Source organism: Ranitomeya variabilis, chromosome 4 (assembly GCF_051348905.1).
Source record: "Ranitomeya variabilis isolate aRanVar5 chromosome 4, aRanVar5.hap1, whole genome shotgun sequence".
NCBI lineage: Eukaryota > Metazoa > Chordata > Amphibia > Anura > Dendrobatidae > Ranitomeya > Ranitomeya variabilis.
In genome coordinates, this window is record NC_135235.1 from 701432963 (window position 1) to 701455643 (window position 22681).

The following is a 22681-nucleotide window of genomic DNA, read 5'->3' on the forward strand; positions in this document are numbered from 1 at the left end:
TTTAGACACCCACGGTTTAAATTTATTCGCCTCTAACTTAGACAATAGGGGACCCCGACCCCCCTGAAACTGAAGAATCCCTCAACCTCCCCCTATTTCCACAGATGTGTCCTCCATTCTACTTGCCAGATGTTGACACTGGGAAGATGACGTGGGCACATTTTTAACTACAGATTAACTTGTGCACGTCGTCTGGTGGAATGTGCATTTGGGATCTTGACAGCTAAATGGAGGGTCTTGCACAGTGCCCTCCAGTTAAGCCCAAACAATGTGGACATAGTAGTAAAGGCCTGCGTCATAGTACACAACTTTACCCGGCAACATGATGTCTCTGTGTCTCTGGCTGGCGTTTTAGGATCACCAATCAATCGTCCACACATTGCACAAGCTTTGCCCATACCCACCCAGCTGTCAGGCCTCAGAGTCCGTAACTTTTTTGCAAATTATTTTGATTCGCCGGAGGGAGCAATACCCTGCCAAGAAAATGTTGTAATATGATTGGTGTATTCGTTATGTTTCTTCTAATTTGAAAACAATTGTATTTCTACCTTTCTCCCAACAATGTTTTTTTTTTTCCAAATAATTCAAAAAACAAAATCCAGAACAAACGTGTTGTTTATTTTTCCAAACATAAAAACAAAACTGAGGCTTGATTTTGACAAACAAAAAAACGTGCTATAATTGGCAATGCCTGGTTAATTTCCAAAAGAACAAACATTCCAAGACCAGCAAAGAATGATTGGCTGTTGAGGGTCAGGTTGCTGTTTGTGATGTTTGCCTTCAATAGTGATGTTGATTGTTTGTAGGCAAACGTATATTGTGTGAATGGGTGGGTTGATGATGTTACGTTCTGGCTTCATGACTGTGGCTAAACACATCAGGTGGTACATAACTGCAACCAGTATTTTTGGATGAATGGCAGGATAGTCTTGGTTTGCGTTGGCCAAAAGGGGCTTGGTTTTGTGGTCGTTGCTGGCCAAATTGTCCATGGACATAAGCATTCCAAAAACAAGTTATTGGCCCATGGTGGTACCTCTCACTCCATAAATGTGAGTGAGCAGATGATGGAGGCACTGTGGCATGAAGAGGCTCTCTCAAAATATTGGCCTATGTTATTTTTTTTTTTTTAACATAACAACAATTTTCAAAAAATATACTTTAGTATAAGCCGAGATGTAATGGCCATCTTTCAAGGCCTCAAATTTCCCCTTTTGGCTTATACTCAAGTATATTCAATTATTATTTTGTATCGTTACTTTGGATCCATGTTTAATATCCAAAATATACACATATCTTGTTTTGAACACAATTTTAGCTTAGAAATAGTAAACCGAACAGAAATAACAAGGCTTCCTTTGGCCTAAAGTTAAAACTAGACAATGTTGGCCAAAAATTAAACATGCAAACAGTTACAAACATTACAAATCAAGAAAAGAATGATGTGATGTGGTTGGTGAAGATGTTGAAATGGGAATGTGTTGGCCTTCTGGAAGAGTGCTTTGCTCACGGGAAGTATTTTGAGTGATTGCTGCTGGGGTGTTGGCCTGTGTTCGTATTGGTTGTTGCTGACTGGGCACATAATCAACTTGTCCATGAGAATAGAAAGCTGGTTCTTGTGTATGTTGCTGTTGAAATATATTGCTGTGTTGTGTAAAATTAGAATTGGGTTGTTGATCCCGAGGAAGCCAGCCTGCACCCTGCCCAATTACATTTGCTGCCCTATACTGTGGCCCATATTGTCCTTGCTGACCATAATGTCTTTGGTATGGGGGCCATGCTTGCTGAGTATGTGTGGGGGGAATATTGGTGATGGTGGGGTTGGAATAAGCAACAAAAGGAGGCGGTTGGCCTATGTTGCCATGCTCCTGTCCAAAATGCCCTTCAACACTAATATGACGTGGCCATGATTGGATTGCAATGACAGACAAAGATGGCCGCCCAGAGTCAGTATTTGGCCTACTTATAGGTGTTTGTTGTGACTCTCTAGTTGCAGGGACATGAGCAGCGCCAGAGATGGATGCATCGGGGCAGGCAGACAGCTGTTGGTGGTGTTTCTCAATTATTTCAAAAAGTTCTCGTGGGTTTTGGGGGGGGGTTGCAGCATGTATGAGGTGCATTATAGATGTTTTGGTATTTAGTCTTAAATCCATTGGTATTCTGCGTAGATGTTGGGCCAAGCTGGGACAAAATGCCTCCTCTCCATCATCAGAAATGGTGCGACCAATGTAATCCATGACACATCTATCAATCTCCCTCCTTGTCACGAGATTTTGGGCTTCTCTCCTTCTGCGCATTCGCTGTGGTATTGATGCCAGTGGTGAGCTAGATAGGGGCAATGTTGGGCTGCTGCTCCTGGGCTGGTCTTCCTGCTGTGCATCATCCTCAGGAGGGTTTTGTGCTTCTCGCCCTTCCTCCTCTGATGGTCCAGGGACATCTTCCTCACTTGGGCGTTGTTGTTCATGTTGTGATGGCCCTGCCTCTGCCTCCAAGCCTGTGTCTGTTTCTCGTATGTTGGATTCGGTTCTAGATATTACAAATTTTTAAGGTTAAGACATTTTTTTAAGACAACTAGGAATTATGTCCTACAATTAGCAATGCCCAAGAAAAACAAGTAGCACATATACTCGTGTAGAAGCCGAGATGATGTTAAGTGACAACAAAACCTCACCCTCGGATTAGACACAAGTAACTTTGGCACAATGCTGGGGGGGGAGGGGCACCACCAGAGCAGCATCAGGAGCCGAATTTAAAGAATACATGTTACTCAACCTCCGTTGATGCATCTCCGTTGTCACAGCGCAACCATCTCGCTGCTCCTGTGCTTAGCAGTCACGTGTTACCGCTTATTAAGGTAAGAAATATGGACATATATCCATTTTATTGGCGTGGAGTGCATAACCAGAACCTTTCTGACGGATAACACATGACCGCATGGGAGAGCAGACAACGCAAGACAATGGAGATGCAGGGACGGAGATACAGCAACAGAGTGTGATTCTGATGGGAGGGGGGGGGAATGTCAGCCATGCCTACAACCAGGGTTAAGAGTGGGGAACTGAGCAATGCGAGACCAGGAGAGCCATGCATACAACAGGATGAGCCACACATACCAGGACAAGGCAAGCCACATACCAGGACAAAACGGGGTTAGTCACGCATAGCAGGACAGGGATGAGGGGTAAAAACGCATACCCGGCTTATACTCGAGTGTATAGGGTACTTACGGTCTTAGGTCAATGATGCGTGCTAAAAAGTTTAAGCGACTCATATACAGGTATGGCCTTTTTTTTAAAGCCCCCGAACCACTTTGCTGACGTTGTTGGCGCTCTCTCCTGTATTGATCCCGGCAGCTCCGCCACCTCCGGGTTACATCATTCACTGCAAAGATCAATGTTTTAAAAACATTTACACATACAAAGATTAGTCATGTGAAGGCAACAAAATCTCTCTCTCTCTCTCTATACCTATATCTATACATACACAATTGTCTGTCTGTGTGTCTCACAAATCACATTGTTCGTGGCTTCTGTCTGTGAGAGCAATCAAACTTTATGATTTGACGGTGCCAAACGACCACGACCAATCAGCGACAGGCACATACCGGCATCAAAATGGCCGATGCTTACTCTCCGCAGTCAGTGGAAGCTACATACTCCCCTACAGGCAGCGCTCAAACAGGGTTAATGTCAGCGTTAACGGAGTGCCTTAGGCCGCGGTGTAACAAACTCCGTTACCGCTGACATTAACCCTGTGTGACCAAATTCCCAATATTGATGCTGCCTATGCAGCATCAATATTTTTAAGATATAATGTGAAAAATAAGAACAAACATAAAGAATCATTATATACTCACCCTCCCATGACATTAGCGCTGTTGGGGAGGCTCGGAACCATGCATTGTGATCTCGCAAGATTACGAGGTAGCGGTCTTGCGAGGACGCACGTCATCATTTCGCGAGGCGGCAGTGCATTCTTCAGACCACCGCGTCGCAACATACATTGGGAAATGCCTGCCTTGGATCCGCAGGACGCCGGAGGTTGAGTATATAATGATTTTGGAACCAAATTCTTTTTGGAACAATAATATCGTGGCAACATTGAAAAATACTTCGTGGCTGGGCTATATACTACGTGGCTGTGCAATCTAGCATGTGGCCTGTGCTATATACTACCTACACATTCTAGAATATCTGATGCGTTAGAATTGGACCAACATCTAATATATATATATATATATATATATATATATATATATATATATATATATATATATATATATATACACATCTCTCTATCTTTTTTTTTCTCCAAAAAAAAGGTGTATATATATATATAGTTATATTACAAAATGATAGTTTAATAATTCACATGTATGTATGTATGTATGTATGTATGTATGTGTGTGTGTGTGTATATATATATATATATATATATAGAGATAGATAGATAGATATATAGATATATATATAGAGATATATATAGAGATATATATAGAGATATATATAGAGATATATATATATATAGATATATATATAGATATATATATATATATATATAGATATATATAGATATATATATATATATAGATATATATATATATATATATATATATATATATAGATATAGATATATATATATATATATATATATATATATATATATATATATACACTCACCGGCAACTTTATTAGGTACACCATGCTAGTAACGGGTTGGACCCCCTTTTGCCTTCAGAACTGCCTCAATTCTTCGTGGAATAGATTCAACAAGGTGCTGGAAGCATTCCTCAGAGATTTTGGTCCATATTGACATGATGGCATCACACAGTTGCCGCAGATTTGTCGGCTGCACATCCCAAAGATGCTCCATACAAGGCAGGATGGATCCATGCTTTCATGTTGTTTACGCCAAATTCTGACCCTACCATCCGAATGTCGCAGCAGAAATCGAGACTCATCAGACCAAGCAACGTTTTTCCAATCTTCTACTGTCCAATTTCGATGAGCTTGTACAAATTGTAGCCTCAGTTTCCTGTTCTTAGCTGAAAGGAGTGGTACCCGGTGTGGTCTTCTGCTGCTGTAGCCCATCTGCCTCAAAGTTCGACGCACTGTGCGTTCAGAGATGCTCTTAGGCCTACCTTGGTTGTAACAAGTGGCGATTTGAGTCACTGTTGCCTTTCTATCAGCTCGAACCAGTCTGCCCATTCTCCTCTGACCTCTGGCATCAACAAGGCATTTCCGCCCACAGAACTGCCGCTCACTGGATTTTTTTTCTTTTTTGGACCATTCTCTGTAAACCCTAGAGATGGTTGTGCGTGAAAATCCCAGTAGATCAGCAGTTTCTGAAATACTCAGACCAGCCCTTCTGGCACCAACAACCATGCCACGTTCAAAGGCACTCAAATCACCTTTCTTCCCCATACTGATGCTCGGTTTGAACTGCAGGAGATTGTCTTGACCATGTCTACATGCCTAAATGCACTGAGTTGCCGCCATGTGATTGGCTGATTAGAAATTAAGTGTTAACAAGAAGTTGGACAGGTGTACCTAATAAAGTGGCCGGTGAGTGTATATAGATATATATATAGATATATATATAGATATATATGTAGAGATATCTAAACAGTTTACTTACTCATCCTCATTTGGACATCTGGGGTGCTCTCAGCATAATTGTTAAATAATTGCCGGCAAATGTAAGTCCATGAGGCGTCCTTGACAAGGCGGTTGTGATAATTTGAATCTTGGGGATCCCAAAGTTCTGGGCGCTCCTGGACTAACACCAAGAGCATCTCCACATTAATTATATACGACATGGCAAACCGAGAACAACTTGAGACTCCGTGGAGGTGTCACAAGCAGGGAATACTGACATGTGGTGTAGGGAAGCCTGCCAACACTTCCCTGTATGTCACTTCCGGTCATGGGATCATTTCACTCTTTTGTGCTAAATTCTCTCACATCAATCCGTTAAAAACGCGAGTGCTGTGCATTTTTTTCTCGCACCCATTGACTTCTTTTGGCGAGTCTCGTCCGAGAATCTCAGCAATACGCAGCATGCTGCGATTTTTTTTCTCAGCCGACCCAGATTTTTCTCAGTTCGATTTCGGCTGAGAAAAAAAATCGCAAATGATAAGACACCTATTAAATAACATTGGTCCGAGTGCAATCCGATTTTTTTATCGGATTGCACTCGTCCGTTTTCCTCGCAAGTGGAAAGGGACCCTAAAAGAAAAAATATATATTACTCTCTGAGATAACAACACCTGTCAGTTAACATAAGTTCCCACTTTTCTTGCCCGCGTTTCATAACTATCAGCACATTATCAGCTCCACGAGCAATTACTTCAAGACCACAACAAACGAAATGATGATCAAAAGGTCGAATTTCATAAAAAATCAATATAAATTTTATTAATCAACAAACTACAAAATTGTAAAACGCATATCACCATATGAAGGAAAGAAGGTGAAATAGACTGCATATGTGCATTGCGTAATACATAATAAGCGACGCTCACGTCTAGACTACCGGTTTATATAGCAATAGGGCAATGCTACCTTTGCACTGCTTGTACACAATATTGATACCAATTCAGATCCAAGTATAACCTATCGCTATAATGCCACACATGCATAGCCTAAATAATTTGCCACAAAGTGTACCATCTCAACAGGCACGGCTCATGCATAAATGGATATCACAATTCCCCTATATAAATAAATACCCCCAGCTTGACCACTGTATAACCCCTGTGAGGGATAAAGTACCATGCACAGAAAGGGACCATAGCTTTACCTTATAATAGGCGCCGGAGATATGGGGACAAAACCAGAGTTAGACGAGCGCGTCCGCCCCGACGCGCGTTTCGGACCTCTCCTTTCTTAAGGGGCCTGGTGGGACCAATGTTAACCCGTCTTAAATACTGCACGGACGTTTTAACAGTAAGCCGCGCTAATCGGAAGTAATACTCCTGGCCCGGAAATGACACGTCCTGTCACCGAGGCAACAACCAGCACCGGCGTCATGCAAAGGAGAAGCCGTCCGGCTCCATCTCCACATAGAGACGCGGACAGCAGCGGCAGTGACAAGATGACGAGCGCGTACAGGGCAGGGAGGACAACTTTGAATATGTACACATACCCACTAAGAAATCCTAAAACCTACAAACACACACTAAAGGAGCTATTGGAAACAGCCAATGCACCAGATGTGGCATATAGCATTACAAGCCAATATAGGTCATATCATATATCCCCAAGTCAATTACAGAACTGCATATATACTAACATCTACTGATCTTAACAATAATATAAAGTGATATAAATCAGTTTAATTGGAAGCAGATAGAGTATAGAACTGTGCAACAAGACTTTGATGACAATTCAGGATTATTCCAATTCTTCTTTATTTTAAAGGGTCATGACTGGCGAACCATCAGTTGTATAAACATTTTGATCACTCCGTCCCTCCATATGGCCATGCGATAAATTTCTCTCATCCCATGGAAATGTTCAGACTCGGGATCGGTGATGTTTCGGAGTTAGTTGATTTCCAAGCATCACCATCCCACTGATCTGGGTTCCACTCTATCCCTGCTTTGGCTATGACCAAAGCTACTTTCTTTTGTTGTTTTGTTTTGTTATTTTGTTTTGTTGTACTTCTTCTGTATTTATACTCGGCCACACATACTGCAGCCTTTTCTGCAACATGCTGATAACCATCACATCTGTCAATTAATAACTTATTCTGACATTGTGCTATAACAAATGCATTCTGGAAATCACAACTGTTTTTCCAATTCCTGTACTTTTGTTAGCATATGCATTCTTTCCTCATGCTGTTTTCTATATGCAGACAACCGTATCCATCCGGGCCTACCAACATCACCCAACTCTTTACCTTTCTCCAATTTCACTTTCTGTAAGCATGCAACTACATCAGCAGGTTCAGCATCCTTCAAACATTTGTCCCATGCTTCACACAAACCAGCACTGTGCGACCACTTGGTTGCCAAAATAAGAAAGGGAGCCTGTTCCCAACCTGGAATCTCAATAGACTCACTCACATACACTTTTTTTTCGTATGACACAGCCCTGTTAATATTAACAAAAAAACTTCTGAGCCTTCTGCGTATCCTGCCGACTACGCCAAATTATGTATTGCCAAGTTTTTAACACTAAGGTTCGGATACGGCTTTAAAGAAGGCTACTACTTGTGATATACCTCAATTTTATTTTAAAGTTCAAAATTAAAGGAATAGTATGATTGCATACACTTTTATATATTAACATACAAAGGTTAAGTACATATTAAGATTAACTACATAAAATGATTAAGTAGATATAAAGATTAACTACATATACTCACATCATCACCAAGGAGCTATTAAACCTCATCTGTTAGGAATATCAGAGAAGCAAGCACCGAGACAGAGAATCCATGGGAAATTCACAACACTGCACGTGTGTCCCCACTTATGCAGGAAAGAGATATCTTGGTACCGTGTTAGGCTGTAGATAGGAAAATATATAGAATTGAGTCCTTCAGTGGTTGATAACTTTTAATGGCTAACTGAAAAGATGGTAACAAATTGTGGAGTGCCCCGTCAGGGCCGTGGGATACTTGGTACCAGGTCCTGCGGTTCACAGGGGGATGTCAGTGGCTGCAACCCGGTCCGTGGCCCTGGGACATCCATATAAAAAGGGAAAGGTCTTTAAAGGGATAAAGTTTATGTTCGTGACGCCACCTGTGGTATTCGGTCAGGGTGACCGACGCTGCTTTAAGAGGTCTGCTGGGGTGATGTTATGGCAGCTAGATGGTATACCTTCCCACAGGTGAAGTATATGCCCAGGGCTCCCGGTGTGTAGATAGTACAATGGTGAGAGGTGCAGTGAAGAACGAGGACAGGTTTGCAGTCTCTTTACCTCTTTTACTGAAGTCTTCAGCAGCCACAGTCCAGGGCACCAGGCCACAGGGCCGGTTCAGAGGCAAGTCCAGAGTCCCCTTGTCCAGGTGGAAATCAATAGCCTTCCCTTGCGCTGTAGTGGTGTAGTCCCTTACTGCATAAGCTTCAAATAAGGGCCTCACAGATGTGGTGTCTCTCTCTCTCTCTCTCTCTGTCCCCCGTAGTCGGATAGGACATAACCCGTATGACTGGTGGCTTGAGGCTGTTTATAGGGACTCTAGCATAGCATGCCCCAGCCTCTGAGGGGTGCCACCGTGCCTCCTGGGTGTAGGTGCGGACAGGTAACATGCAATTAGCTGTCCTGCCGGTCTCTGAACTAAGGCATTGAGGTCCTTACTACCTCCGTGTTTCGGCTACCGGTGTTCTGCGCCTCAGAAGGAGGCAGCCTGTTTGAGGCTGGTCCCCTTCTGGTAGCCTCTCCTTTGCTTTGCTTTCCTGCATGCTCGCTGCAATACAATTCGGCCTTCAAAATGTTTCTTTCAGGGAGCTGCAGCTCTTAGGGCATGCACAGCTCCGTGAACCCTCTCATCTGACAGGAATATGCTCCTACCAGGAACAGCTTCCCAGAAGGACTGACTGACTTTCCCTACAGACTACCAGTTATATATATGTGGGGAGTCATTTAGTAAATAGGATCAAAAGCTCCCCCCTGGTGGCCTGGAGTATGAAGGCGTTGCATGTTTGTGGTACCTGGATGCAGTTATCCTTCCTTGCCTCCAAATGTAGCATCACTCTCCCTGGGAGGAAAGCAATACGATTTTGACGACCAGGACCCTGGGCCGCCACAATTGCAAGCTTTCGAGACTACTCAGGCCTCTTCATTAGGCCGGCGTCACACTCAGCGTAGGGAAATACTGTCATTTTTTTACAGGCGTAATACGCAGAAATGATCCCAAAACAGTGATCCGTATGTTATCCGTAGGCAGGGTGTGGCTGCGTATTTTACGCATGTGATCTTCCGTATGTAATCCGTATGGCATCCGTACTGCGTTTTTTTTCTCGCAACCTTGCAAAATGGACATATAATGGATCCATGGGCTCAAATATTCTGAAAACATATATACAGTGTATATATGTATATGTATGTATGTGTGTGTGTGTGTGTGTATATATATATATATATATATATATATATATATATATATATATATATATATATATAATGTGTTCCAAATTATTAAGCACAAAGAGTTTAGGAGTGATAAGGTTAGAATTTTTTTGTTTGTCGTTTAAACTCATTGATGGTGATGTGTGTCAGGGCTCTTTGTATCACTGAAAGCAATTGCAGATACCTGTGCAAATTAGTTTGGCAGGTGTGTCCAAATAAAGGCAAGACTACTTAAGAAGGCTGTTCCACATTATTAAGCAGCCTACATTTTTTGCCAGATTGGGAAAGAAAAAGGATGTGTCGGCTGCTGAGAAGCAACAAATTGTGGAGTATTTAGGTCAAAGCATGACTACATTCAACATTGCCAAGACACTTCATCGTGATCATTGCACAATCAAGAAGTATGTAGCTGATTCCCAGCACACACGTGTGCGTGCTGATAAGGAAAAATTGAGGACTCTTTCCAACAGGCAATTGCGTAAGGTTAAAAGAGCAGCTGCAAAAATGCCTTGTCATAGCAGCAGACAAGTTTTTGAAGCTGCTGGTGCCTCCAATGTCCCCAGAACAACCAGATGCAGGGGTCCTTCAGAGGTTTGCAGCTGTGCGTAAGCCATCCGGTCGACCACCTCTATCAACTGCACACAAGCAGAAACGGCTCCAGTGGGCCAAACGATACATGAAGACTGACTTCCAAACTGTTTTGTTCACCGATGAGTGCCGTGCAACGCTCGATGGTCCAGATGGATGGAGTGGAGGATGGCTGGTTGATGGACACCCCATGTGAACACGGCTAAGGGGCCAACAAGGAGGAGGTGGAGTAATGTTTTGGGCTGGAATCATGGGGAGAGAGATTGTCGGCCCCTTTATGATCCCTGAAGGGGTAAAGATGAACTCCATATTCTATGTGGAGTTTCTAAAACAACACTTCCTGCCATGGTTCAAGAGGAAGAACCATGCTTTCTGCAGCAAGATCATATTCATGCATGATAATGCACCGTCTCATGCTGCAAAAAACACATCTGCATCTCTGGCTGCTATGGGCATAAAAGAGGACAAACTTGAGTGTCTATGATGGCGGGAGGCAGTTCACATCTAAGCAACAGCTCTGGGAGGGTATTCTGTCCACATGCAAAACAATTGAAGCAGAAACCATCTAAAAACACAAATTCAATGGACAAGAGAGTTCAGAAGCTTCTTTCGAACAAGGGGTCCTATGTGCAAATGTAACATCACCTAGAATAAAGTTTTCACTTGAAAACTGTTTGATTTCATTTTGTAATAAGCTGATAATGCTTATAACTTCACAATTGACCATTTTTTTGTTCAAAATAAGAAAAAAAAAGGATAAATACAAAATAACACACACTGGCGCTCACCACGCTTGAGGGCTAGAAGTAGGTGACAGGAAGAATCGAAGGTGGAATTATACACCCCAGGCTGCTGGGATCACAAAACAGGATCTGTGCCTATCCTGGAGGAAGGTAAAGAATTATCACAAGAAAAAACTAAGTGATTCTGCGCTCGGGGGTGGATGTTGCGTGATAGTGAACGGCGTATGGCGGATGAATAGGTACTAATGGGTACCCAATTAGGAGCCACAGATATATGCCCTCAATAGGGAGTGAAAGAAACCTATAAAATATCTAAAACATATGTGCGCGTGTACATACACCTGAATACTGTATTGCACAAAGGTGCTTACCCAATATGTAGATGCGCTGGTAGATGCATTTGTAGTCCCACTGTAGCTGTGCTTGTGGATGCTACTCCCACTGCAGAACCCAGAAGGGTTGCCCCATCCGGCCACCGCTGTTTTGCTGTTTGCGGCGTGTGTGGGGGATAAGGGAGCGGGGGGATGAGTAGCAGCTGACGCGATACCTAGGAGCGCCGGCCGAAGGCGTCCCTGGTAACCGCGAGGGGAAAGATGGCTGCTAGCGCCGGCTCGCGCGTGCCTGTACTGTGACGTCACTAGAGGCACGGAGCAGCGTTGGGGCCAAAAGGGAATGACTAACCAATGCGTTTCGAAGGTTCTCGGCCTTCTTCATCAGGGTTACTATGTGTCATTCCATCTTCTCTCTTTATATGCTGTGACTAAGCCGCTAGTCCGCCCACACCCCGCCTCCCCTCGCATAACTCATTTGGGAACGCTGCATGGAAACTTTGTTGCTATAATAAGCTGGGCACTGTGGACCGAGTATATAATATATTTATTGAGACATGACTGATTTGGACTTCCCAGAACGTCCCTGTCATTTGAACGTGACTATGTGTTTAAAATTAAATACTTTATTAGAACTACATAATTAAAACCTATACGTTATGCACTATATATCACTCATAATGAGTGGATTGTTGTCTTAGGTTCTGCAGTGGGAGTACAAACGCATCCACAAGCACAGCTACAGTGGGACTACAAATGCATCTACCAGCGCATCTACATATTGGGTAAGCACCTTGTGCAATACAGTATTCAGGTGTATGTACATGCGCACATATGTTTTAGATATTTTATAGGTTTCTTTCACTCCCTATTGAGGGCATATATCTGTGGCTCCTAATTGGGTACCCATTAGTACCTATTCATCGGCCATACGCCGTTCACTATCACGCAACATCCACCCCCGAGCGCAGCATCACTTCGTTTTTTCTTAAGAAAAAAAAAGGTTGAAAACTCTGCTGTGCATAATAATTTCGAACATGCATTTGAGTGTTTATTTTTTTTTAAAAAATACTGTTTTCATAGGCAGTTTGTTCCAAAACATTACAATTATACTAGAATAGTAGATGACTGTAAAATAACAATGACACACACACACACACACACACACACACACACACACACACACACACACACACACACACTCTACAGACCAAAAGTTTGGACACACCATCTCATTTAAAGATTTTTCTGTATTTTCATGACTATGAAAGTTGTAAATTCACACTGAAGGCATCAAAACTATAAAATAACACTTGTGGAATTATATACTTAAAGGGAACCTATCACCCCATTTTTTAAAGATTAGATAAAAATAGTGTGAAATAGGGGCAGAGCTGGGCTTTACATTACTGCCTTTTTGGTGCCTTTATTCCCCCGTTAGGCTGCCGAAATACCTTTGTGAAGTGGCCGTTTTGTCCTGTCACTCAAGTTGGTCAGGTCGGATGGGCGTGGTTAAATAGCGGTTCCTCCCCCCTGCTTCTCGGCGTGTCTTTCGTAAACGCGATCTGTGAATGGCACAGATCGCGCTTTTTCTTAGCAGTTGCACAGTGAATTTGCCTCCGGCGCCTGGGCATTATGTTTTGCCCAACTGTGGGCATAGCATATTTTACATCACTGCGCATGCGCGGGTCGTAACTTTAGCCTTTAGTCCTTGGTGCCCCCACTATGCCCATATGATCACTTCCGGGGCACCAAGGCTAAAGTTACGACCCGCGCATGCGCAGTGATGTAAAATATGCTATGCCCACAGTTGGGCAAAACATAATGCGCAGGCGCCGGAGGCAAATTCACTGCGCAACTGCTAAGAAAAAGCGCGATCTGTGCCATTCACAGATCGCGTTTACAAAAGACACGCCGAGAAGCAGGGGGGAGGAACCGCTATTTAACCACGCCCATCCGACCTGACCAACTTGAGTGACAGGACAAAACGGCCACTTCACAAAGGTATTTCGGCAGCCTAACGGGGGAATAAAGGCACCAAAAAGGCAGTAATGTAAAACCCAGCTCTGCCCCTATTTCACACTATTTTTATCTAATCTTTAAAAAACGGGGTGATAGGTTCCCTTTAACAAAAAAGTGTGAAACAACTGAAAATATGTCTTATATTCTAGGTTCTTCAAAGTAGCCACCTTTTGATGACTGCTTTGCACAGTCTTGGCATTCTCTTGATGAGCTTCAAGAGGTAGTCACCGTAAATGGTCTTCCAACAATCCTGAAGGAGTTCCCAGAGACGCTTAGCACTTGTTGGCCCTTTTGCCTTCACTCTGCAGTTACCCCAAACCATCAGGTCATCTGGCGTAGCACCCCATCACTCTCCTTCTTGGTCAAATAGCCCTTACACAGTTTGGATTGGAGGTGTGTTTGGGGTCATTGTCCTGTTGAAAAATAAATGATGGTCCAACTAAACGCAAACTGGATGGAATAGCTTGACGCTGCAAGATGCTGTGGTAGCCATGCTGGTTCATTATGCCTTCAATTTTGAATAAATCCCCAACAGGGTCACCAGCAAAGCACCCCCACACATCACACCTCCTCCTCCATGCTTAACGGTGGGAACCAGGCATGTAGAGTCCATCCATTCACCTTTTCTGCGTCGCACAAAGAGACGGTGGTTGGAACCAAAGATCTCAAATTTGGACTCATCAGAGCAAAGCACAGATTTCCACTGGTCTAATGAACACAAGGAATGGACTTTAGCCCAAACAAGTCTCTTCTGCTTGTTGCCTGTCCTTAGCAGTGGTTTCCTAGCAGCTGTTTTACCATGAAGGCCTGCTGCACAAAGTCTGCTCTTAATAGTTGTAGAGATGTGTCTGCTGCTAGAACTCTGTGTGGCATTGACCTGGTCTCTAATCTGAGCTGCTGTTAACCTGCTATTTCTGAGGCTGGTGACTCGGATAAACTTATCCTCAGAAGCAGAAGTGACTCTTGGTTTTCCTTTTTTGGGGCGGTCCTCATGTCAGCCAGGTTCTTTGTAGTGCTTGATGGTTTATGCAACTGCACTTGGGGAAACTTTCAAAGTTTTCCCAATTTTTCGGACTGACTGACCTTCATTTCTTAAAGTAATGATGGCCACTCGTTTTTTCTTTACTTAGCTGCTTTTTTCTTGCCATAATGCAAATTCTAACAGTCTATTCAGAAGGACTATCAGCTGTGTATCCACCAGACTTCTGCTCAACACAACTGATGGTCCCAACCCCATTTATAAGGCAAGAAATCCCACTTATTAAACCTGACAGGGCACACCTGTGAAATGAAAACCATTTCCGCTGACTACCTCTTGAAGCTCATCAAGTGAATGCCAAGAATGTGCAAAGCAGTCATCAAAGCAAAAGGTGGCTACTTTGAAGAACCTAGAATATAAGACATATTGTCAGTTGTTTCACAATTTATTTTTTTTTGCGCATTACGCTGACAAACGCAGCATGCTGCGATTTTCTACGCCAGTAAAATACGGCTGCGAAATATACGGCAGATAGGAGCTGTCCCATAGAAAATCATTGGTCCGTGTACAATGCATAGTTTTTGCGACTCTCATACCTCCATATAACTTTCTAGTGTGACGACGGCCTTAGGCATAGACTAATACAACATCTGAAGAATCACATACTGTATTTATACACAACACAGCACAGAACAGTCATTATGGGAGAGTGATAAACAGTTGAGTCCCTAAATATTGGAACAGTTCCTAGATAAGGAGTGAAGGTTTTATTGTACTCTGATTGGGGTCTGGTTCTGTGTTATGATGCCCCATAAGGTTTGAAGTGCAAATTCCTTAATTGATGTAAAAAGGCATAAATCCATGCGACACATTCATTCCTGCACTCAGTGTGTCAAAGGTTGTCATAAATGTATACTCCCAAATTCTCTGTCTCTCTGAGATTTGAAGTCACCTTTTAATACAAGTAATTTCATGTCCAAAATGCTGTGATCTGGGAGACAAAAATGTATTGCCACAGATAGGTCCATTCTTTTTTCTTTTATTGTGTGGCGATGAGAATTTATTCTTGTTCTAAACTTTTGTCCGGTCTCCCCCACATACAGACCCCCAGTTGGACATTTGGTACAAATTATTAGGTACACCACATTAGATGTGATGCAGCTGAAAGTACCTGGGATCTTGTAGTCCTGATGTGAGTTGGGGATCTTTATCTTGTCCGTATTCATTAAAAATGGACAGGTTTTACTTTTTTCTTTTTTTTTTCTGGTTGCAAGGAAAGGTTCCTGCAGCTGTTGGAGAGGACAGGGAGCTTCTGACAATGATACTTCATAGATTTGGGGGTTGCCTAAAACACAGTAATGGGGTGGGTCTGGAAAAATGGATTGTAAGTGGGCATCTTTTTGTAGTAAAGGTTGTAATTTCCGTGCAGCTTAGCACCTCTAGATTTGGATTGTAGGTGACTACTAGAGGTACACGGTTATTTTCTTCTTTAGCTTTGTAATGTAGCAGGTGATTCCAGGTTAATTCCTCAACCAAGAATCTGCAAAAACCCTAGTCCATGTCCTCATCATCTCTCGTCTTGACTACTGCAACCTCCTGCTCTGTGGCCTCCCCTCAAACACTCTCGCACCCCTCCAATCTATTCTAAACTCTGCTGCCCGACTAATCCACCTGTCCCCCCGCTATTCTCCGGCCTCTCCCCTCTGTCAATCCCTTCACTGGCTCCCCATTGCCCAGAGACTCCAGTACAAAACCCTAACCATGACATACAAAGCCATCCACAACCTGTCTCCTCCTTACATCTGTGACCTCATCTCCCGGTACTTTCCTACACGCAACCTCCGATCCTCACAAGATCTCCTTCTCTACTCCCCTCTTATCTCCTCTTCCCACAATCGTATACAAGATTTCTCTCGCGTATCACCCCTACTCTGGAACCCTCTACCACAACACATCAGACTCTCGCCCACCATCGAAACCTTCAAAAAGAATCTGAAGACCCACCTCTTCCGACAAGCCTACAACCTGCAGTAACCACCGATCAACCAACCGCTGCACGATCAGCTCTATCCTCACCTACTGTATTCTCACCCATCCCTTGTAGATTGTGAGCCCTCGCGGGCAGGGTCCTCACTCCTCCTGTACCAGTTATGACTTGTATTGTTCAAGATTATTGTACTTGTTTTTATTATGTATACCCCTCCTCACTTGTAAAGCGCCATGGAATAAATGGCGCTATAACAATAAATAATAATAATAATAATAATAATAATAATAATATTCTGGTGGCTCTTGTGATCTGGTTTTCAATTGTTCTTGGATGGTAGCCCTAATTCTAAAAGGTCTTTCTGAGGCGACCAAGGTGTTCATCCCCATCCATGGGGTTGGAACATATATGATTGTATCTGATAACTTGGCTGTAGACAGAGTTTTTTACGTGTTTTGGATGGAAACTGTCCCATTTAAAGTATGTTGGGTGGTCGATTGGCTTCTGATACAGGGATGTCTCTTTTTCAATGTTCTGCCGCTTAATGTTTGTGTCCAAAAAGTTAATTTCAGTGCTGGAGTAGTTGAGTGTTAAGTTGATGGTGGGATAAAATTGATTACACTGTTCATGTAACGTCTTTAGCTGTGGCTCAGACTCTGTCCAGATGATTAAAATATCATCAATGTAGTGGAAGTAGGCCAGAGGCCTGATGAGACATGAAGACAAAAAGTCACTTTCAAGCTTGGCCATGAAAAGATTTGCATACTGTGGGGCCATTTTACTTCACATTGCTGTACCAGTCTCCTGTAGATAGATCTTCTTGTCAAATTCAAAGTAATTGTGGGTGAGGATACATTTTTAGTTTCACCACAGAATCAACATCAGTCCCTGTGTTTTCCAGGAAGAATTTGCAGGCATTTAATCCATCTTGAAGTGGGATATTAGTGTACAAATATTCCACATCCATGGTGGCCAGGATGGGTCCTTCAATAGGTCATTTGTGATCATTTTTTTTTCTCATAGACTTGTATTATCGATGGATTGCAACGGATGGCCTCACGTTTCATCCGTCGATCGCCAGATCCATCGAAAATTGTCCGGCGGCTGGAGATGACGTACAAAGTAATGTGTTTTTTTTTGTCTCCAACGAAAAATCGGACAGTGACGGATCCGGCGGCGTCCGGCATTTGCTAGAATAGAAGCCTATGGGTGCCGGATCCGTCAAATGACTGAATCTGGCGCCAGATTCCATTTTTTTTAAGCTGTGCATACTCCAATTTAATTAGGATACAATTGTCCAGCCCCCAATTAGGAAAGGTATATAAAGCCTGCCAGGTAGGGCTTCACTCATCCATTTACCAGCGAGCAAGCAAGACAGCCCGAGACCAGCCAGCCACAGAGCTAAAACCTGCCAGCCAGAGCTAACACCTGCCAGCCAGAGCTAAAACCTGCAAGCCAGCCGCAGAGCCTACCAGCTGCAGAGCCAGCCAGCCACAGACTCTAACAGGCTATCAGCCAGCCACAGACTCTACCAGGCTATCAGCCAGCCACAGAGCCTACCAGGCTATCAGCCAGCCACAGAGCCTACAGCAATACAGCCAGGCCAGCGGGTCTCAATATCCTCTTCTGGGAGCCCTTCCTCACATCGTCAGCCCAGTGAGTTAAATATATATATATATATATATATATATATATATATATATTTGGTGTTGTTAACATTTTTTGTACACATACTAATATGCATTAATTCTTGTTTAACAGGAAGCTGCAGCATCAGAGGTGCTTCCAGAAAGAGACGGATGGGGTGGAGAAATACCCGGAGCGGGCTCGCATTTTGTAAGTTACAAGCAATGCAGAGCCAGATCATTACAGACATCACAGCACACACAACACATAAGCCTACATCCAAGCACATAATGAATCTTTTTTTGTTGTTTAGTCTTCCAATTCTGGGGCTCGATGTAGAGGTCCTCAATGCACCTCCCAGGGTCGTCGGCGTGAGCGTCGAGGCGGTCGCCATCAAGTAAGTACCTTTTCTTTTTTTTTTTTGTTTTGTTTTGTTTTTTGTATTTTTCCACTTCATGTTGATGATTTCAATGTAATGTTATTGTTGTTTGTCTTTTTTTAACAGGCTTCGCAGCGTGCTCCGGACTCTGGCGGTGAGGAGGCCGGTCTAGATATCAACCTCCTCATCAATCTAGTCTGAGAGCAGGAGCCGCAGTGGAATATGGGGGATTGCTGCCACGCTGATCTTGGTGTGACCCTTCGGCTCTGGGAGGAAGTATGCCACAAAGTTGTGGACCACTGGGAGGACCTTGATGTTCGGGCCCAGAATCAAGTGCGTAAGTATTCACAGTTCAGTAACTTATGTTGGATGTAATGTGCTGTATACTAACTAATTTGTGCTTTCACTTTACAGGGGACAGTTATCAAGCGGTGGCGGTCACTCAGGGATCGCTTCAAGAAGGAGTTCAACAAGGAGATACAGGCACCTAGTGGATCGGGAGGACGCAGGAGCAAGTACAAGTATGCTAGAGCCCTGTCGTTCCTCCGGTCGACGATGGTGCACAGAAGGTAAATATTCCCACTCCATTTACTAAGTAAAAAATGTTTACATGTGTAACCTTTTTTTGGCTTCAGCCATGGCCAAGCAATAACAATATATATTTTTTTTTTCTTTGTTCCATAGCATCGTCTGCATCACTCTGGAGCCAGCAGAGTTGAACCCTTCTGGAGCGATCCCTCAGGAGTCCACCACCGCGGACCACTTCGACAGACCCGACCCATCTGCACGTTCCCTGCCTTCCCTCACATCTGGTCCCTCTGTCCCATCCACCAGCGCTGGAGCGTGGCAGACTTCGTTACAAGAAGCTGCTGGTGAGGATGTAGCTTTTCCTTTACTCCATCCCTCTGACACACCTGCCTGCTTGTGTTTCTGACCCATCACCACCACAATCCTCTCTCCACAATCCCTCTGTCGAAGTGGTGCGATCTGTCAGCCCCTCCAGTACTATCTCCACCCCACACTACCTAATTTTATAATGTTGTAATTAAGAAATTAAAAAAATTGTATAAAAAGCTTTGTCTTTCATTTATTTAAAGATACGGTAAAATACTTTGGTTGGGTAAAACAAGGTACAATACTTTGTGTTTCGAGAGTTGGAACGCTTCATCTCCAACACATACAAAAGGCATTGGTGGCCCAGAGGTTTCAGGAAGCGGTCTTGGTGGTGGAAATTGGAAGCTGTTTCCATATAAATGAACCAATTGCAGACATTTTAAAAACTTGAGTCATTGGAGCTGCCATAGGCTCCAATATCGACCGTTAAACTTGTATTGTGCGTCTGCACAATATTGACCTATAAACTTGTATTGTGCATCTGCTATGGCCATAAGCACGATGGAGAAATATTTCTTGTAGTTGAAATATTCAGAGCCTGATGCAGCAGGTTTGACGATACAAATATGTTTCCCGTCCACTGCACCCAAGCAATTGGGAAACTGACAATTTTTTTGGGAAGTTTTCTGCAATGTCCAGCCAACTCTCTGTTGTGGGATGTATTCTTCATGTAAACAGTACCACAATGCACGGCAGGTGTATTTAACAATCCCTGATATGGTGGAAATCCCAAGTCAGAATTGAAAATGGAGTGAGGAAAGGGATTCACCAGTTGCAAGGAATCTGTTAAAAAAGGAAAGTCATTAATTAATACAAACTACCAGCAACAACATTAGTTATAAGTCAGCTTAAGGAGGAGATACAATAAAAATGGCTGACCGAAGAGTCCCCATCAGATGCTCCGCCAGTGAAACTGAGAAGCAGAAGTACGTGTCATTTCTCCGAATGATCTCAACAATACGTTCCACCAAAAAATCAAAGTTCTCCACTTTCATCTGAACCTAGCTCCACAACTTCTCGGTGTTTCCTTGCAACTCCATATATAATGTAGAATACACCCCACATGTCATTCTCAGTGCAGTAATTGGGTGGATCCAAAAACAAAGCCAGCGCTGACGGATGATGCGCTGTCTTTCTCGCTCCTTTTCCAGAACGATCGCTTCCAAACGATTCGCCTCACAAGTGAAATCCACATAAATCTTCACAATGTTTGCAATCACACCTTCCATTTTTGCCACTTGCTGTACAACCTGTCAAAGATGGACTGTAGAAACACTGTATATATAGGTTTTTAGTAGCCAATAACGCTTGGGGGCCTCCCATGGGCGTTTAAAAAAAAACAGATCCATCATAATCCGTTGTAAAATGGATAAAAAAACTGAAGAAATGGATGAAAAACTGATGCAACGGATCTTTTTTTTTTTTTTTTTTGCCGGATCTGCTAGTCGGATCTGGCGAAAAAACGGATCCGTTGCATCAGATTTTCACAGTCTACGAAACTCACTCCCACTCTTGACACACTGAGAGCAGCACTGCAGAAGAAATGCTAGCACAGGCTTCCAGTATCCGTTGTTTCAGATGCTGCACATCTCGGATCTTTACAGCATAGAAAATTACCTTCAGATGACCCCAAAACATCTGAAACATCGCATACTGGAAGCCTGTGCTAGTATTTTTTCTGCAGTACTGCTATCAGTGTGTCAAGAGTGGGAGAAGAGGGTTGCATTGACAATCCCACACAATGGGCAGCACTTTGAACATATTTTATAAGTGGTGTTCTATAAATAACTCATGAAAGAATAAAGTTACATTAAAACCAAGCACACCATTGTTTTTCTTGTGAAATTCTCAATAAGTTTGTGTCACATGACCCTCTTCCCATTGAAAATAATAAAGTTAGATCCAAAATGGCCGACTTTAAAATGGCCGCCATGGTCACCACCCATCTTGAAAAGTTTTCCCCCTCCCATATACTAATTTGCCACAAACAGTAAGTTGATATTACCAACCATTCCCATTTTACTTAGGTGTATCCATATAAATGGCCCAACCTGTACATTTATTCATGCCTTCATGGTAACATGGCTCGAGCCCTTATTTCATGGATTCTCTTCACTTCATCAATTCCATTATGCTTTTTATCCTAAGGCATTCAGATTACTACACAATCTCTCCTGAAATGGAGAGCACTAATATTTTCTCTACTTTTCTGGTCAGGACTCATAGTAGCTCTAATGGTCCACCATAAATAAGTCCAACTCCGGTTTAATGTTGTAGTTTTTCCCCCAAACATTGTCTAATATTTCTTCTTGAAACTCATCTGACAGAAAATAGTCACTTACGATAGTTTAGATTGCCAAGAGCGATTGAGCCCCATACTCTAATTATCGCGGAGATGTGTCACCAATAGTTACTCTTTTTTTTTTACTGATGAAGATTGTTGAGTTAGACAATAATGCATCTAATGAAATGATCAATCTTCAGTTTTCGACTACAGTAGTTAGTGCCCAAAATGCTCTGATAACCAGTTCCTGCAGCCAGTTTTGTCTTCCTAATCATACCCTATTTTTCAAATCTAATGTGTCACTTTATGTGGTGATAACTTTGAAATTATTTACAAAGGATAATATGAAACAAATGAACCTTACAAATTATTTTCCAATTTCTGTTGAATACGACAATACCCTATATAGGGTTGTACACTACTGTCTGGGCACATGGAAGTGTTAAGAAGGGAAAGGGCGCCATTTTTCTGTTTGAAGGCAAATTTTGCTGGACTGGTTTGCAGACAAAATTTATTGGGGGCATTGTTCGTGGTCACCTGGCAGCTCAAAAGATGGCTACCATGAAGAGGCTTGGTTCTATCTACTCCATTTTCCAGATCCAAGGGATTATCTTGCTCATCACCCATTAACCTTTCTACATGGATCTGGACTTACAAAGACTCCTAGGCTTGGGCCATGGTGTTGCCTGATTTTTATGGTGTGAAATAGCAAGAAGAATAGATAGTCGAGTCAGAACCAGGAGAGGAGAGAAAATACAAAGACAGAAGATGCAA

General features: G+C 42.9%; 3 protein-coding genes across 4 annotated transcripts in view; 2 read left to right on the forward strand and 1 right to left on the reverse strand.

Moving 5' to 3' along the window:
* LOC143766439 (uncharacterized) overlaps positions 1-22681 on the forward strand; it is a 380006-nt gene that overhangs the window by 21918 nt on the left and 335407 nt on the right. The window lies entirely within an intron of this gene.
* On the reverse strand, positions 608-3372 carry LOC143766459 (uncharacterized). The gene is made up of 2 exons (XM_077254174.1): positions 3225-3372; positions 608-2523 (listed from the first exon to the last, which is right to left on the reverse strand). Exons 1-2 carry the CDS (start codon positions 3266-3268, stop codon positions 1419-1421), a joined length of 1149 nt encoding a protein of 382 aa, XP_077110289.1. The 5' UTR covers positions 3269-3372; the 3' UTR covers positions 608-1418.
* On the forward strand, positions 18497-19738 carry LOC143769312 (uncharacterized). 2 transcript variants are annotated; one of them, XM_077257807.1, is made up of 5 exons: positions 18497-18560; positions 18664-18747; positions 18856-19062; positions 19144-19298; positions 19414-19738. In XM_077257807.1, the coding sequence occupies exons 3-5, from the start codon at positions 18952-18954 to the stop codon at positions 19661-19663; spliced, it is 516 nt and encodes a 171-aa protein (XP_077113922.1). In that variant the 5' UTR covers positions 18497-18560; positions 18664-18747; positions 18856-18951; the 3' UTR covers positions 19664-19738. The 2 variants fall into 2 exon arrangements, with proteins under 2 accessions (XP_077113922.1, XP_077113923.1); XM_077257808.1 differs by having other exon boundaries at positions 18503-18747; positions 18856-19066.

Excerpts from the sequence above, each read along its gene's own strand:
- LOC143766459 (XM_077254174.1), bottom strand. The coding sequence starts at position 3,268 with ATGAGTCGCTTAAACTTTTTAGCACGCATCATTGACCTAAGACC. Across the intron at positions 2,524-3,224 it reads CGCATCATTGACCTAAGACC|AACCGAATCCAACATACGAG; the intron begins GTAAGTACCCTA and ends TGTAATATCTAG.
- LOC143769312 (XM_077257807.1), top strand. The coding sequence starts at position 18,952 with ATGGGGGATTGCTGCCACGCTGATCTTGGTGTGACCCTTCGGCTCTGG. Across the intron at positions 19,063-19,143 it reads ATGTTCGGGCCCAGAATCAA|GGGACAGTTATCAAGCGGTG; the intron begins GTGCGTAAGTAT and ends TTCACTTTACAG. Across the intron at positions 19,299-19,413 it reads TCGACGATGGTGCACAGAAG|CATCGTCTGCATCACTCTGG; the intron begins GTAAATATTCCC and ends TTTGTTCCATAG.